This window comes from Antedon mediterranea, chromosome 8, assembly GCF_964355755.1.
Source record: "Antedon mediterranea chromosome 8, ecAntMedi1.1, whole genome shotgun sequence".
Taxonomy (NCBI): Eukaryota; Metazoa; Echinodermata; class Crinoidea; order Comatulida; family Antedonidae; genus Antedon; species Antedon mediterranea.
Window position 1 is genome coordinate 27,062,838 of NC_092677.1, and position 17,320 is coordinate 27,080,157.

A 17,320-nucleotide genomic window follows, 5' to 3' on the forward strand; every position below is an offset into this window, starting at 1 on the left:
TGAATAAATCTGTTTAAGTACAATGTTGTGTTTGGTATGTTAGTAATGACGTTCACAGAAGAAACAGTTGGGTTAAAAATAATTGGGTAATAGAAACTGGATACAATTAATCCATCTTATGAAAACATAATGAGAAAACATCATGCGAAAGATGGTTTCTCCATCTAAAGTAGTATTGTGTTGTGATTGGTATGTTAGTAAAGAAAAAAGGTTTGGGTTAAAAATAATTTGGAAGTCATTTATCTTATGAAAATATAATGAGAATACATCATAAGAAAGATCAGTTAAATCAGATATTTAAACCCGTCTAATAGTCCACCTGTGCTCAGTAAAATCCTTCGAAATAAGTTTAAGAACTTTGCCACAATATAAATGAGCACAGAGCAGTAGTACAACAACTACTAATAATAACAAGTCCACAAGTCATTTACTGTTCAACACAGACTCCACTACGTATTCTACAGACTTTTCTGGACAGAAACATCACTAAAGCTGTGTCCACACCAACTAGTGTTCAACTGATCCAATCTTAACTCTCTTAAACTTCTACGTTGTACCACCGGTAAGTTTCTGGGTAATACAATGCGACACCCAGGCAATCTAAACCGCAAGACTGAGTTACTGTATTTAACTTTGATAGAGTTCATTCAGTTTAACCACCATAACTGGATTCATATTCAACGGTTCAGTTTTTACTCTACGGTGCATAGAAGAAGTCAAGAAATTGCTGGTAATCTTTGTTTGGGGAACACGAGCACCACCGATTCCTCACTTTTACGGATAACGACACCCCGTTAAAAAGCGACACGCAACAATCCGCTGTTTTTCATCATTAACCAGGTCAGGACCTTCAGACAAGCAGTCTGTTGTACTCTGACATCAGAGTTGATTTTTTTATGGTCTCCCACATACGAGCTGCATAGTGAAACCTAGAAGCCATAGTATGATATACATTATAATGCTGGTATACACTTGACTTGAAAATATGCCAAGGATTGAAACAACATTTAAATATTCTAGATAATTGGAGGTAATAAATGACATCCAATTTGGTTTATTTCCTGTTTATACTGGGTGACCTCTTCACAGTACAAGAGGGTCCAAAAGAGGATCACGATACAATCCCCTACTCTTTTCAAAAGTTCTCAATCATGGACATGTACAATATATAAACACAGGAGAACATCCCCATCCAAAAGACGAGGCAATGAGAAGTATCTTGCCTAAGGATACAAGAAATATGGCACAAACATGTCTTTAATATGCTAGTCCTATATCCCTTACAATTATACTAATGCAGCTCTCTATTTTATAAATCATTATTATGGAAGTATGTTTCCATACATTTATGATCCAAAAAATGTGTGCAGTGCATTGAGATCTTGCTTATATGCGCTGTATAAGAATGAACTACTATTATTTTTGTATGATATAATAGCTTGTCCTACTTACCAATTTTTCTCGGTGTTGCAAGAGTTTGATATTGGTGTTCGGTGAGCGCCTATGACAAGCTTTCTAAAAGCCCTTATCAGAGAGTCTTGACTTGGGTGTCCTTGGTAACAGTTAGGAATAATAGAAAACAGTGGAGACTCGACTGTAAGACAAATACCAACAATAGTATATCTGGCATTTATAAAGTTGACATAAAAAAGAAACATTCACACTGTGTCAACTACTAGAAAAAATTATGTATGTTTACATACCTTTACTATTGTGATTATCGTTGAGGTGTGGCAAGAGAAACATGTTGATATCAAGTGGTAGATTAGTGGTGTTGGCTCCTGACATCAACCCAGATTGGGTCAAAGAGATTGCACCTGTAAAGGCAAAATGATCATTTTACAGTTTTTACTTCTAATTTCTAATGATGTGTTTGTAACATCTTTAAGCTCTGTCTACACTATAAAACTAGTTTGACAAAAAAAGTTTGAAGTGCTCAAATATGGTAGTGATATGCACAAATATGGTAGTGATATGCACAAATATGGTAGTGATATGCACAAATATGGTAGTGATATGACATCATCATGTCCATATATGGGCACATCAAATTTTTTTTGTCACATAGAGTTTGATAGTGTGTATCGGAGCTTCAGAAAGTACTAAAGAAATAAATCAATAAATCAATTGGGTCTTTACCTTGAATTTTCAATTTTGTGCCTGTAAATATCTTGTCGATATCTTCTTGCATATTTTTCAGATTATTTAGTTCAAAATCTTCTCGTGATGCTTTATTCTGGACAAACACTGCGAATAAATAAAATAATTAGTGATATTTCTGTATATTATGCTAAACACTAGTAAAATACTAATGCTTCTCATCATTCAAGACTAACAGTTGCATATTAAGTCCATTAATGTTTATTTGAAAAAGAAAATGCATTATATAAAGCCACATGTAGGAAGTTTTTCTATTTACTATCACTTCTGCTGCTGGTCTCTGGTTTGAAAAGGGCATATCATCAATGGAAGGAGTGCGTGTCTTTGTTACTTACCTACGCTGGGAAAATACTCAATGCCATCCTCACCATCAGAATTTGGATTAGCAGTTGAAGGTTTTAGCATCTCTGCTTTCTTGAGACACTGTAGGAGAGGAATGTCTGCAAACCAATTCTGGACGACAAGTACCACATTGCTAACAGTCATAAGGAACGTTGCCAATTGAAGAGACTTTTGAAACAAACAGAAAAATAAAAATAAAGAGGTATTTGGATACTGTACATTGGTTATTGAGGTCATGCTGGGTCACTTTTTGTGAAATAGGGAATTAAGGAATGGTACACTAAACCTAAAGCTCTGTCTACACTATCTATTCAAACTAGTTTGACAAAAGATAGGAGCATCATGTGTTAACTAGCCAACTCCACAAAGAGACATATAACTTGAACAATATAAACATTCAATTAACACCCCATACATAAATGGTACAGTCCAAAAATGTTATTGCTCAACCATGTATAATCCCAACATATGTAAATAATCATTTAGTTTTTAAAATGTAAGCATGCTAAAGTATGGAGAGCAATGTATTGACATTGTTCTTTAGCTACTTAAACATGTTAATTAATGTATGCCATCTTTGACACTGGACTGCAGATGGGTAACTGCGAGTTCAGAAACACTAATGGCAAAGTGGTAGTGATATGACATCATCATGTCCATATATGGGCACATCACATTTTCTTGTCACATAAAGTTTGATAGTGTAGCTTAAGATCTCACCTGTATCTCAATACAGTTCTCAGATGATGTCATTTCTGATGGGATAAACTTTTCATGGTTGATGAGATAGTCCAACACCGATGCGCTAAGAACTGGTTGAGTGTCTAAGATGATGGTTCGTTGTGATGTCACATAAACGTCAACGCCAGATGTCTGGTGGCCAGCTAGCTCACGTACATCGGGTGTTTGAGTTTTGAAGATATACGAACTAAAAAGTATAAAAAACAATGAAATATTCACTGACAAAGGAAATGCTTACACAGTTGTAAGCTTTAGTTTATAAATGTTTGCATCAAACTTGATATGATAAAAGGTGTGATGTGCCCATATATGGATATGATGATGTCATACCACTACCATATTTGGGCACATCAAACTTTTTTTGACTAGTTTGATAGTGCAGACAGAGCTATTCTTTTATCCCAAATAAAGTGTATACCTTTCATCATTGGCCTTGCATCCTGCCAGTAGAGAAGCAACAGTAGACTTGCCAGAGCCTTGTAAGCCAATCACTCCAACAACAAAATAAGATCCTTGGTCTAAAAGATGCTAATGAGGCAAAGGCAGTCAATTCATGACATTTTGAATACAGTCAAGCATGAATGAATGACAGGGCTATACAGGGCTATAAGGCTATACATTTGTTATCCACTACCAAACATTGAAATAAATCTAATGGGCAAATGACCAATCAATTAATGAAATACAGCATATACACAAATGATGACATACAGGGCTATACATTTCCTTTTTTATCCACTACAAAACATTCCTATAAACACAACAGGAATAATGACCAATCCAACTAGGAAGCAAAACTAAAAAAATGATCACACCTACTGGACCTTTTTTTGTTAGACTAAATTTCTAGTTTTCTAGCATGAATTCTGAGCCTCCTTCAATAATCAACATTATATAGATTTTAAAGTACATTTTTCAAGGTTGGCTGTCTTCAGTCACATAATCTTCCAATAGAAACAGGGTTTTTTACCTCCATTGCCTGATCACTCCAGTGAAATGCCGAGTCAATAAGTTGAACACTTTGTTTCATTGGTATCAATGGAGTTAATCTATGGTGGACAGGCACTGTAAGAGAATATAGAAAATATTTTACATAAGCAAGCAGTTAGCAGTTGGGGTACGGTCTTGGTCAATCATGTACGATGGCTACATCTTCATAGACAATCATCTCTTATAAGTCCTACCTTCTATGGCAATGTTCACAGGCGCATTAGATGGTCTATGACCAACAATGGTAGGAGTATGAGGTGATCCACCTAATACTCGTACCATATCCATAGAGGGCGGTGTTCCATATATTGTTGCTTTCATGCTTCCATTGTTTGTGGTCATGGTAGTGGTCGATGTACGTCTAATCGGTTCATTTTGTTGGCTCGTCTCTCTTTCCCGTGGTTTTATAATGATTGTAGGAGTGGCCTTTTGTTCGGGGACCATTGTGGTTGGTTCAAGAGGTTCTTTTACCTACACAGAATAAAAGAAGTTATTGAAAGAACAACTTCCAATTCCGGGCACAACGTAAAACCAAGTTTTAGGAGTTCTGCTGGGCGAGATACTAGAGACTTGGCTACTTACACACAGTTAAGTATGGTGTATGTGAGTGTATGTGTAAATATTTTCAATAATTTCTTTAAAAATTGTACAGCATCAAAACAAATTGTTCATCCAAATACAATTATACATATTTTATTGTTACCTTTGGGTTACCAGGTTTAGTCAGGAACTGTATAGGCTTTGTACCAACACCAGGCTGTGATGACCCGCCCTCAGCTAGGCCTACCTCAACTTCTTGTGTACCTTCTTGTCCCTATAAAGTACAAGAAAACATTTTTGAAAACATTTTTAAAATGATGTTATGTTGGATGAAACCACAATGTCAAAAAAATATTCACCACCATATAAAATAATTAAATAAGACATTCTGTCTACTACTACTAACCTTGCCCCTACCACGTCTCCTTTTTCTTCGACCACCTCCTCCAGCAGCGTTCCCAGCACCCACACCACCACGAGATGCCATCTATAAAATGATTAAATTCCAAACAATGTCACAATAAATTTATTCGAAAAATAAAAATAGTAGTGAAGCCTATAGCCTAGTTAGTAGTAGTAAGCATGTTTCTATTCTACCGCACACTACTTTTACTAGGCCTACTGTGTCTATGCCTCTAGCTACCGTATATTTCGGTGTACAAGTCGCACCTGTGTATAAGACGCACCCCCAACTGAGAGTAAAATATCGGTATTTTTTATATCGTCGATGTATAAGACGCACCTTATATTTCATCAAAACAATGTTTTTTTAAATTGTAATAATTGCAATATTATTGTAATAATATATTTTGTTATATCTACAACGGCGTCCTTTATTTAGGTTTTTTCTTACCTAGGCTCGGCCGCGCCCAGCCTCAACAAGTTCTTTCTAACTTGTTATTCATGAGTTTCGCGGCAAAATCGAGTGCATGACCGTGTGTGTAACACGCACGTGTGTGGGCTAGCCTCGCTCGATCATTTCGAGAGGGCGCACGTTTTCACGGACAATCGTATTCGATTAGTATCTATGTATCCGAGAAGTGTGTACGCTATGTCCATGCTATAATCACCTGGAGACGTATCCGGATATTCACCCCCCGGACAACTACCCCCGGACAACCACCACCTGGACCACTACCCCCTTAGGACAACTACCCCTTTAGGACAACTACCCCTTTAGGACAACTACCCCCCGGACAACTACCCCCTTAGGACAACTACCCCCTTAGGACAACTACCCCCTTAGGACAACAACCCCCTTAGGACAACTACCCCCCGGACAATTACCCCCTAGGGACAATTACCCCCTAGGAACAATTACCCCCTAGGAACAATTACCCCCCCGAACAATTACCCCCCCCCCCCCCCCCCCGAACAATTACCCCCCCGAACAATTACCCCCCGGACAATTACCACCCAGAAAACTATCCCTTTAGAACACCCTAACCACCCAGACCATTCAACAACCTGACTCTGCAACAGTGTATAATAGGAATTAATAACTATATTTTAATTCGTTACTTTGACGAATTACTATTCATTATTGTAAACAAAAGTAAAAGATTGAACATAAATATAGCCTGGTATAAACTGAAAATTGTCACACATGATCATAGGATAGTCGAACGTATTATATAGTACTCCCTGTATTTACTGTAAAGACTGGGTTCGCTAATAATAATAATAATTTTTGCGTCAGGACAATGCTTCGATAACCACTGGTCTTAAAAGAATTAATTTTTGTCTCAAATTTGTCATATATGTATTTTTGTACACTTGAAGAATAATATCACTTTTGATATTTGACCTCAATGTTCACTCACCGAATAAACGTCGATCTTTAAATAAATTCCCCTCAAATAAACGGTGACCATGTCACTCCCATGAAACATCATATGGAATAATCGGCGTCTATTTCCATTAGATTATACCCCCTCCCATTGAATAAACAACTTTCTTCCAATAAATGTCCACCTAAAAACCACCTAAACAATAAACAGCCCAGGCTGTTTTTTCAATAAATACGGTACTTTAAATCTAGCACATCTAGGGTCTAGAATAGTCGGTTAAAAACGGGTGTTTCGAAACTAGAGACCCGAGACCCAATACGAAAAGGGAGACCTAAATATACGAAAAGGGAGACCCACGTACGAAAAGGGAGACCCCACTATACGAAAAGGGAGACCCCACTATACGAAAAGGGAGACCCCACTATACGAAAAGGGAGACCCTAATATACGAAAAGGGAGACCTAAATATACGAAAAGGGAGACCCAATTATACGAAAGGGAGACCCAAATATACAAAATGGGAGACCCAAATATACGAAAAGGGAGACCCACTATAAGAAAGGGAGACCCCACTATACGAAAAGAGAGACCACACTATACGAAAAGGGAGACCCTAATATACGAAAAGGGAGACCCAAATATAGGTCTCCCTTTTCGTATTGGGTCTCGTGTCAGGTCTCTGGTCTCGGGTCTCTAGTTTCGAAACACCCGTTAAAAACAGATGATTTCATTTTTACAGAAACCGGTCCTATATATTTAGTAGTAGTTGACCGGGGGGTAGTTATCCTAAGGGGGTAGTTATCCTAAGGGGGTGGTTGTCCTAAGGGGGTGGTTGTCCGGGGGGTTGTTATCCTAAGGGGGTAGTTGTCCTAAGGGGGTAGTTGTCCTAAGGGGGTAGTTGTCCGGGTGGTAAACATCCGGGGGTAACTGTCTAGGGGGTAGGTGTCCTAGAACCCCTGGAGAATATACTTGTCGAATACCGTACACCATGTGGCCACCAAAAGAAGGGCTTGCGCTTGGGGTACGGCGATCGTGCGTATAACTACTGTATAAATAAATACTATTCCAATCGTACGACGTAAACGTTTACAAATAAAATTTTATCGGAGCGCCATAATGAACAAATCTTTTCATCATATTTAGTATAACATCATGCTAAAATGACTTGAAAACTAGGCAGAAGCAGGTTGCCGTTACGTTAGTTAGTTACTGTAGCTAGGCCTAGCCTACTCAGGCCTAGCAAACGAGGTGACGATAGCCTAGGCCTAGCTAGGCCTATATGTACAATTTGTGTGGTGAGGCATTTATGTTCGGTGTATAAGACGCACCCTTAATTTAGAGGTCAAATTTGCGTGTCAAAAGTGCGACTTATACACCGAAATATACGGTAGTAAGTATAGGCCTAGGCCTAGCTAGTAAGACGCCCAACACCACCGAGCAGTCCAGGACAGGTGGTGTTAAACTGGGCATACATAGTTACAGGGGTTGCGAACACAAATGTGTTATGGCGCTCTGTTGCTGTCGCAACCCCTGGACCGCTTGTTGTCGAATAAAGAAATGAAATGAAATGAAATAGCTAGGCCTCTCCCCGTCGTCCTAGGCCTAGGCTAGCTAGTTGTTACTACTAGGCTAGGCCTAATACTAGGCTAGCTTTATTTAATATCGCTAGAGGGCGCTGTGTATAAGGGAACCAACAATTTAAATACAAAACATGTGTCCCTCCGCGACGGGGGAATACCTATGTTTGTTTTTGTTTTTCGGCGGACTTATTGTAGTTATGCTGGAACTACTTTCGGATATGACGTCTTGAATATTTGCCAAAAAAATATAAAGTGACCTTTGACCGCGAAATATAATTTTTAGCGTATTTTACGATGGTAACAAGTTTTTAATCGGATTTTACTTAAGGAAAACATTAAAGATTAAGTTTTTTGATCGCATCTCTGTTTTCCTTGGATTTTGAAATATAAAGGTAAGTTTGTTAGATTATTATATTCCTTAGCGCAAAAAAATGAGAGAGTGCGAAAAGTGACCCTATTTAAAAATTGATTAGGCTAGGCCATTATAGAGGGCGCACTACATTTCGCCTAGGCTGATTGAGAGATTTTCCAAGGCAGGCTAAGTAAACAGATGGCGTCACCTTGTTGGCCTAGACTATTAAAGATAGTTAACTTGTCTGATTTTACTTTCTTTGTATTAAATTTACCTTTATTTTATGTTATATCCATAAAAACAACACCAAAAGTGAAATTTATATTTTTAGGCCTAGCAAACCATTAAATAATTTTAATTTTTTTTCCTCTTATTCCTAGGCCCTCCTAGTCTATAATAATTTATTTTTATTTTAACTTTATTTAAATGTTTTTTTTAATTTTCCTAGGCTTATACAGTATATATATAATGTGAACTAGACTTATGCTCAGCAAGACTATAATTAATATAGACGTGGTCAACCTTGAATATTGTTTTTATTTGTATTCCTCATTACTCAAGAAAAGTAGTTTTTCACTATATTGTTAATTTGAACACTAATAATATTAACTTGGTTTTCTTTTCTTTCTTTACATTCTAGAATAAATATTTCTGCAGTTTCTGGATGATATACAGTAAAGAAGTCCATTGAAACCAATTGACTAAAGAAGAAACAACTCTATTCAAATGTTTAATGAACTGTATTTCTTATTTATAGCCTGGAAAAGAAATTAAATCAAATTAGTTTCATATTAAACTCCACTTTGATTATTTGATTTCCAAATTAGCACATACAAATTATCTAAACATTTACTTAAACCATGAAAGGTCTTGCGGCATTGAAAAATGTTAATATTTTATTCCATATTCTAAATTTACTGTACTAAGCGTATGAACTTAACTGCTAACCAACATAAAATCTTGGATTTATGTAGATATTCAATGATATCTTATGATAATAAACATACAAATATATCATCATTATATCTATTAACCTTTTAAAGTATGTTTTCTTCAAAAAATTTGGGTTTTTAGGATGGTAAATATATATTTATTAGTGTTTATTACAAATTGACCTTTGACCTCATATGTGATGACCTTTGACCTCTTGCAAAATTTAAGTACTTACTTAATTGTTGGTGTTGCCGTACTAATGTTTCGTAAGAAGTTTATTAAAAAAATATTCATACAAATGGTACTTGAATTTTCTGTTGTGTATTTGTTTACATAGGCTAAATACACACTGATTACACACAAGGGAAACAATAATAATGCATTATATAATAGGGATATCGGGTTACAAAAGGTCGACACTAAAATTGCAATATCTTTGGTGATAATTGGCCAAATTTCATAATTTTTGTTTTAAAATGATTCTTTCACTTACCTCTATAATGTAATATTGTTTAAAAGACTGTAAATTAAATTAAAAAATTTAGGAAGTAACCTAACTAGGCCTAGGCCTATAGGCCTAGCCTAGTTAAGTAGGACTACTAGATAGGCTAGTACCCACGCTTAGCCTGATAATTTCATAGTGTAATAATGAACATTATCATATATAATATTAAATACACTTACTATCTCAAACTAGCCTATAAATGAGGAGTTATTTGTATTTTGATTGCATTTGCAAAAAGTCTGATCGTCTCGCGTGGTGTCGGATCGTCTGCTGTCTATCCTCACTTTTAAAACTATAGAGGGGGCAGTCCAAACTTTTAACAAATATCGTTCACAAAGAAAGATATACGATTTTAAATTACTTCTTCTTCTTCTTCCAATTTAGTGCAAACTTCAGACTTGAAGACTAAAGCACTTTGGTGGGATGTGGGGCGAGTGAGTTAGTTTTTGTAAAGAACCCCCTTAAATGATTTAAAAGTTGGTGCCTTTACAGTTGATTCTGCTAGGATGTTCCAATCTCTTGACGTTCTGGGAAAGAAGGACATCCGATGATAGTCGGATAAAGTATTATATCCATTCATACAAATTACAAGGAAAAAAAAGATTTAAAATTGCTCACTAATTTTTAAAGAGGGCATAATTGTGAATTTTTTTTCAATTGGTTATGTTTTATAATTAAAATTAATCTCTTTAATTGTTAATACAGTATTGTAATGTTTTTCACATTTTGTACTTGTCAGTTTTATCTTTTTTAAATGATGAATACATGCAACAAAATCAAAGTTCCAAAATGAATTGTCTTTATTCTTTATTATATAATTTCCGATACATTATTCCAATATTGTAAATGAAAATCTATGTCAATATTACGACGACATTGGTGTCCGATTCCTGTATAATTAAACCTACATACTATGACATCACTGGTTCATAATTTCTTTAAATTATTTCAGGTCTTTTTCAGGAACCATATCTGGCGCTGGGAAAATTAATTTGATAACAGGGACGACTTTGCTATATCACAAAACAAATTTGGGTCAAAAATATATTCTACCTCTTAAAATAATACTGTATAGGCCTATATATCATAGCATAGATCAGCTTTACAATGAGAGCAGCACCACTTGCACTACATCCCGATTTTTTATACATTGTAAACATTTCATCTAAACTCGATATTCATTTTAAGATTGAAAATGGCACAGAAAGTCCTAAAAAGGGATGAAAACTGTGTCCCTTACAAAGGAAAATAGGCAACATGCAAAGTTTATTAAACTGATTAAAATGCAATGTATATTCCATATATTGTTTTTGCTCCAAAATAATTACGATTTATCAATTTACGATTTATTCAAAAAAAGTATGATTTTAAGAGAACAGCAAACAGCAACACGAGTAATATCAATAGGTACTGTGCCAAAGTGTACACAAAGTTCGTATACCGAACTTTAGATAAACGAGTTTTTGTTGGCTTGATCGTTTTGCGTGTGCTGTCCTCAATTGCGCCAATTGCACCGTCCCACGAGTGTGGACCAGTGAGCCGAAATATGTACGGATTGATGGTTCCAAGCGCCAACTTAAGAGCAAGTCTTGGTTTCGTGAATAAGTAAGTCCACGGACTTGGTAGGCAACCGATTTCCTTCGCAAGATCCAGAACATACGGTATCCAGAGAACCTGAAAACAAAACACAAAAGAACATATTAATAAAAGATTTTATTGGACAATAGCACGTAATAACAAAATTGAATGAGGCAGTCTATGATATCAATCTGGTTATGACTAGTGTCCCCTGTTTCTTATGCAACGCCAGACAGACTTGCAATTTTCCTTGGCTCCTTTTTGCGGCCATTTAAGTTTAAATAATAATTATTTTTAAGTTGTATACTTACATATGAATGAACACTTCCATGGTCTCTTAAATTTTCTTCCCTTAGAGTGTTCGCCGCTGATCGCATTACGCTATCTGAGGGCAGTTTGCATTTCCCGCTGAAAACTCTAGCAACCCATCGTGACTGAAGCTCGTACGATGACGCTTGGGGTCCGAGACCTTTAGCCAAACCAACTGCTGCAAATGTTGGGTGGCCTGGCAGAAAAATGTACTTGTACAGGTCAAACTTATCTTCCAGAGACTCTATTTCAAAATGGAAAGGAATAAAATTAGTATGAAAAGTAATGCTTGCGGTAAGACTTGGTTAGAGATACAACGCAGGCAAGTTGACCAATGACAAGCCACTGATCGAATAATCCATCACTTGTAATTGGTCAAATCACTTACATTGTGTCTCTAGTGGGAAGCAAGCTCAAGAAACTGGGACAAATAATGAATTTTGTTGGGAGTGTCTTCAGGCATCAACCTACCTCTCATGCTTTTATCTTCGAGGTATGGGTAATACTTTTTATACCCCGTAGCGAGAATCACCGCTTCAACGTCTTCTACACGAGAGTCGTCGGCAAACACTACACTGTCCTTTGTCAACATCTTGATTTCTGGTTTTATCTATAAACAATAACACAAAACTATTTATTTATTTATTATCATCTTTAATGAGGGTGGCCTACCAGTACATCAAATATATACTTATAAAAGTTTATATAACTATTTCAATGTTTACCATAATTATTTATTTTGGTAGCTGAAAAATTCTGTCTCAGTAGACCTTCATCAGTGCTAGTGTTTTTCTTAATCTCTGTTTACACTATCTAGCTTTACGTAAAAAAAAATGTGATGTGCCCATATATGGACATGATATATGGACATGATGATGTCATATCACTACCATATTTGGGTGTCATCGTAATATACCTTTAGTTTTCCGCATAATATCTGGTCATTAATGGAGTCATTCAACATAATACTCGCCCCGCTATACAACCGAATGTCACTCTCTAAGCCAAGGTCTTCGTGATTCACTAGAGCTCTGAAGACAACCTCCAGGTACAGCTCCTGGAAGCATTCTGGCATGTAGTTGAACCATCGGGTTAGGATGTGCAAATCCCATGGTCCCGCGCCTCGGAAGGTTCTTCGCATGACCCAACATCCTCTACGTGTACTCATGTACGTCTGAAATTAAGAAGAAATTCAGGAATCAGTTGAGGAAACACATCCCTATCTCCATATGCACACATTGAATTAATATGAAATTAAATATGGTTAGTACATTAGTAGATTAAGATATCTCATCCCGATATAGACATTTTCAATGCCTATATGGAGATGGGGTACAATGCTAGAAAAAGATTTAATAATTTACGAGGTTTGTCGAGTTCAACAAAAACCTCCAGATATGTAAAAATTATTATTTTAACAGTTAATATTTATTTACCATGTTACTATGACGACTGCAATCAACGGCAACGTCTCCGGCAGAAAATGAAGCTCCTGAAATAGAAACATTGAACATTTAGATTTAAATATAATAAAATTACATTTTTAAGATGACATTTTTTTGGTCATATCTATGACACGTAGTCTACTCATAGATGACGATAAACTATTTATTTGATTAGATAACCAAACTAAAAGTGTTCTAAATAAGAACAGTCTGAATTTGTCTTTCCTTTTAAGTAATATTTTGTGTCATGTTACAGAGGTTTTGTATTTCCCATGCAAGTGTTTTTTTTACCAAACAAATAAGGTACTGGTACTTTAATGGGATTGGTAACACAACAACCATAACTGCAAACTTAATTAAAATGAATTATGGTAAATGACCTTATTATAAAAATAAAATTAAACCAAATCTGCTAAGAACTGAAACCTTTCCAATTTATTACAAATTGCTGGTCGAGGAAGAACATTTCAAACCTAGATCCATCGTTCAGATTTCATAGTAAAATATAATGAGCAGCGCTATCAACCTATTATTGGTTTAGAGTTGGCACTTAAACTTGGGTTTACAGGGACAATTAGCATGTGAAGTCTGTTGCTGGTTGATGGTGTCTACAAATTGAAGTATACACTATGTCTAAATTTTCATTTCTTTTGCTTTCAAATGTTAACTCGAAAGAATTCATCTAATCTAAAAAAGCTACGGAAATTATTGTTAAATTAACTAACTTCTTACCGAGGACCACAACTTTTTTCCCAATATAATCCGTCCCTCTTCTAAATTCTTGAGAATGATAAACCTTTCCAGCAAACTCTTGTTGTCCTGGAATATCTGGTGCGTTGGGAGTTCCTTGAAGTCCTGAGGATACTATCAAGGCATCAACTTCAGTTTCTGTAACGTTACCATTGTCCACATCTTCTGCAACAATCTTCCATCTACCAGATCCGATGTCGGTTATCTTGGTGACTTTTTGGCCCAGACGAATGTGTTCTTTAAGTTTGAAGTGCTCGACGTAACTACGCCAGTAGTCTTGCATTTGCCTTGGAGTAGGGAATGGTGGGTAATCCTCGGGGAATGGGAAGTCACTCATGCACATCATCTCCTTACTGGTGTTGGTCGTCAGACTATCAAACATGAAGTTGAAACCTTTTTTTGTTTTTTCATCGTCAGTGTACCAGACTCCACCTAAATATGAAAACATCAAAACATAAATTAAATTTAAGTTATTTTGGTTTAACAAAAATTATCTTGTTAAATTTAATATTTTATATTGTTATAAGTATATAGTACAGGGGTATATTCATTTGATTCCAGTCATGTCTGATGGCTCATGACTGTAATGATGAATAGCCAAGAAGGTCGACGGTCTTCAGTAAGTTGATATATTATATGTGTAGGTTGTCCAATTAAAGTTTTTATTCTATCAAATCAAATCAGGGGTATAGACGTTATTTAAGTTTATATATATTTTAAAGAGGGCCCCTAGATATCAGCTGGCCTGAGGGTACACTGGAAGGGTTGACCTCTATAAAGTTGAAATGAAATTAGATAAAATTAAATAATCAGACATAAATTTAGGCCTACCATTAGATGAATTTTTGCACCTTGCATTTTTTAACCCCCTTCTTCTACTATTGGTGTTTGGGGGGGGGGGGCAGGGGCTGTGTGGAAGGCTGTGATTTTTAATTAGCTACGACATCAACATTAAAGTTCAAACCATCTATAAATAGCCCATAAATTAAGCAAGAGTACAAAAAATGGTAAAGTTATTAAATTTGCTAGTTTATCTCAAGGACATCTAACACGTGGAGGAAATTTCCATCCACGCCTGAATGAACTATGACCCCAATTGCACTTAATAATTATGTTTGGGCCCAATTTAATTGTTTGGGTCACATCGTACGACTTCTCAGACAATTCATATTATATTTAACAAATTGTTCATGCTCCACTGGGTTTTGTCAGTCCAATAAAGCGCCTTGGGATGTGTTCTGGTTTTGCCGCTACAGGATCTGCTTCTACAGATAAAGCATTCATCAGATTGAATTATATAACTTAGAAGTAATTATATACATTTAGTAAACTCAAAATAAAGATTTTTTTATTGCAAATGTTTTTCTAGTTTGGTTTGTGTTTGACTTTTTCAAATTCAAACACATAATTTATTTATTTTATCTTTAACTTTCTTAAACCCTCCATTCACATGATACCAGTATAGTCAGGGACCCTCTTAAATTGTTTAACATAAATGTTATAAGAATTTTTTTAAGGAAACAAATTATTATTAATAATTAATCATTAATCTGCACTTCTCTTTAAAATTTAACAGAAATTATCAACAAGTTAAAATTAATTTCATTAATAATACAATTTAATAAACTAATTTAACTAAATGGTGAACATGTTATATATTTATTTAATTACGAATGACAAAAAGCCATTATTTATCCAATAAAGCTGCCAGTATGGTGGCCAGGGAGGTATAATACCTCCCTGGTATGGTTGACTCACAAGTTTTTTAGGACCCAATGGAAATAATGTGCTACAAAACTTGTTGGGCTACCCTGGGAAATCTTCTATAAAATGTATTATTCATTTGTAATGTCAGTTGTTCAAATGTTATAACTGTGTGTGTATTTTTTTGATTTTCCAAAAAATGTAAAATCAAATCATATTTGAGGAAATTTTGTAACTACAGGGAAGGTGAGATGAGGAAAAATTACATTTACAATAATATATACCTCAAAATACAGGTTCATATTCTAAAATAAAGATAAAGTTTCATTTTGTATGGATGACAATAGGCCTATATAAATTATGCTATTTTGCGACCAGACTATGCATATTTATTATGCCACCATAGGCCTACTGCTAAAAACCCACATTATTGAAATTTTCCCGACTTTTAGAGGAATTTCCTAACTAATTAAACAGTTCTACCGTCCTAAAATGTGACCTGCGTGCCCGGTATATTCCTTAGGGATTCAACAGTCGAGCTTCCCATCTACTAGATGGGGTTGGCTATCAGACGAACACGTGTTACTTAATCTTCAGCTTTTAAACCCGAGAATAAGATCCAAAAACTGAATCGCTAAAGATAACAGAGACTTAACTTAAGTAATAATACTTTGACTTACCAAACCCAGATTGTCTTTCGAAGCATATCGGCTGCAGACCTTCCTCCAAACAACTTTTAACGGACGTAATTCCACTTGAGCCAGCACCAATGATACCTACCGTCCGAATAGCCATCTTGAAAGTTTCAAAGACTTGATTGAAGCGCTGCTTTCAGCAAACAGACTAAAATGCAAATACGTCAGTTCTTGCCTGGCCACAAATTGAAAAAATAAGTTGGCGCATGCTCAAATCAGCATCGGGAAATGTATAAATCAAAACTATTTATTGTTTCCGTGCAAGCGATTATGGGTTTTTTTAACCAACTGTGAAATATATTTTATAACAGAAGATCTTCATGATATCAGATGAAATTACTTTATAATCAAAATTAATTATGTTATTTCAGTATTGTAACGTTAGTAAAATCGTGGGTGGATAGGCCTATATTATATTTCGATATCTCCATGGTAAAATTAGGCCTACAGTTATACTGTCTGCCCTGTGTGGCATGGAAGCATCAATAAGGCCCAAATATCGACCATTGAAAGAGTGCAAAAGAGAGTTTTACGTATTATTCTGGGTCCCGCTTTCCTTACGTATGATTCAGCTCTTGAGCTTACTGATATGACCACTCTCGCATCCAGACGAGAGACGTTGATTCAAAAATTTGGAGAAAGGCTCTTGAAATCGGAATTGTACAGAACTATTTTGCCCGACTACCGCATTATTAATAGAGAGCTTAGATCAACCACGGTAGATAAACCCCTAATTAATATACCTGTTTGCAGAACTAACCGTCTTAAGACTTCGCCTGCCTTACCATAAGTAGAATCCTTAATTCAAACAGTACCTGATCACGCTGAAGATGGCTATGTTATAAATATTTACATATATTGGCCTATGCATTTGTATATAAATTTTGTAATCTTTTTAACATAACA

The 17,320-nt window shown here is 35.7% G+C and overlaps 2 protein-coding genes across 3 annotated transcripts; both read right to left on the reverse strand.

The window, feature by feature from the left end:
• Positions 1–5: 5 nt before the first annotated feature.
• LOC140056484 (nonsense-mediated mRNA decay factor SMG9-like) lies at positions 6–10,195 on the reverse strand. 2 transcript variants are annotated; one of them, XM_072101864.1, is made up of 12 exons: positions 10,113–10,195; positions 5,180–5,260; positions 4,937–5,047; positions 4,428–4,704; positions 4,214–4,308; positions 3,662–3,771; positions 3,223–3,430; positions 2,496–2,670; positions 2,140–2,247; positions 1,704–1,817; positions 1,453–1,594; positions 6–929 (listed from the first exon to the last, which is right to left on the reverse strand). In XM_072101864.1, the coding sequence occupies exons 2-12, from the start codon at positions 5,258–5,260 to the stop codon at positions 851–853; spliced, it is 1,500 nt and encodes a 499-aa protein (XP_071957965.1). In that variant the 5' UTR covers positions 10,113–10,195; the 3' UTR covers positions 6–850. The 2 variants fall into 2 exon arrangements, with proteins under 2 accessions (XP_071957965.1, XP_071957966.1); XM_072101865.1 differs by lacking the exon at positions 10,113–10,195 and adding an exon at positions 8,044–8,214.
• A 530-nt stretch (positions 10,196–10,725) lies between these two features.
• LOC140056892 (dimethylaniline monooxygenase [N-oxide-forming] 2-like) lies at positions 10,726–16,581 on the reverse strand. The gene is made up of 7 exons (XM_072102410.1): positions 16,400–16,581; positions 13,998–14,447; positions 13,257–13,312; positions 12,737–12,994; positions 12,292–12,430; positions 11,823–12,064; positions 10,726–11,607 (listed from the first exon to the last, which is right to left on the reverse strand). Exons 1-7 carry the CDS (start codon positions 16,512–16,514, stop codon positions 11,284–11,286), a joined length of 1,584 nt encoding a protein of 527 aa, XP_071958511.1. The 5' UTR covers positions 16,515–16,581; the 3' UTR covers positions 10,726–11,283.
• Positions 16,582–17,320: the final 739 nt, after the last annotated feature.

What these genes read in the sequence shown, in the direction of transcription:
- LOC140056892 (XM_072102410.1), bottom strand. Translation starts at nt 16,514, where the DNA reads ATGGCTATTCGGACGGTAGGTATCATTGGTGCTGGCTCAAGTGGAATT. An exon ending in GCAGTCGTCATAGTAACATG is followed by an intron (nt 12,995 to 13,256) that starts GTAAATAAATAT and finishes TCTTAATTTCAG; the next exon opens with ACGTACATGAGTACACGTAG. An exon ending in CGAAGATAAAAGCATGAGAG is followed by an intron (nt 12,065 to 12,291) that starts GTAGGTTGATGC and finishes ATTTTGAAATAG; the next exon opens with AGTCTCTGGAAGATAAGTTT.
- LOC140056484 (XM_072101864.1), bottom strand. Translation starts at nt 5,260, where the DNA reads ATGGCATCTCGTGGTGGTGTGGGTGCTGGGAACGCTGCTGGAGGAGGT. An exon ending in TGAGTATTTTCCCAGCGTAG is followed by an intron (nt 2,248 to 2,495) that starts GTAAGTAACAAA and finishes ATTTATTCGCAG; the next exon opens with TGTTTGTCCAGAATAAAGCA. An exon ending in TGCAACACCGAGAAAAATTG is followed by an intron (nt 930 to 1,452) that starts GTAAGTAGGACA and finishes TATGGCTTCTAG; the next exon opens with GTTTCACTATGCAGCTCGTA.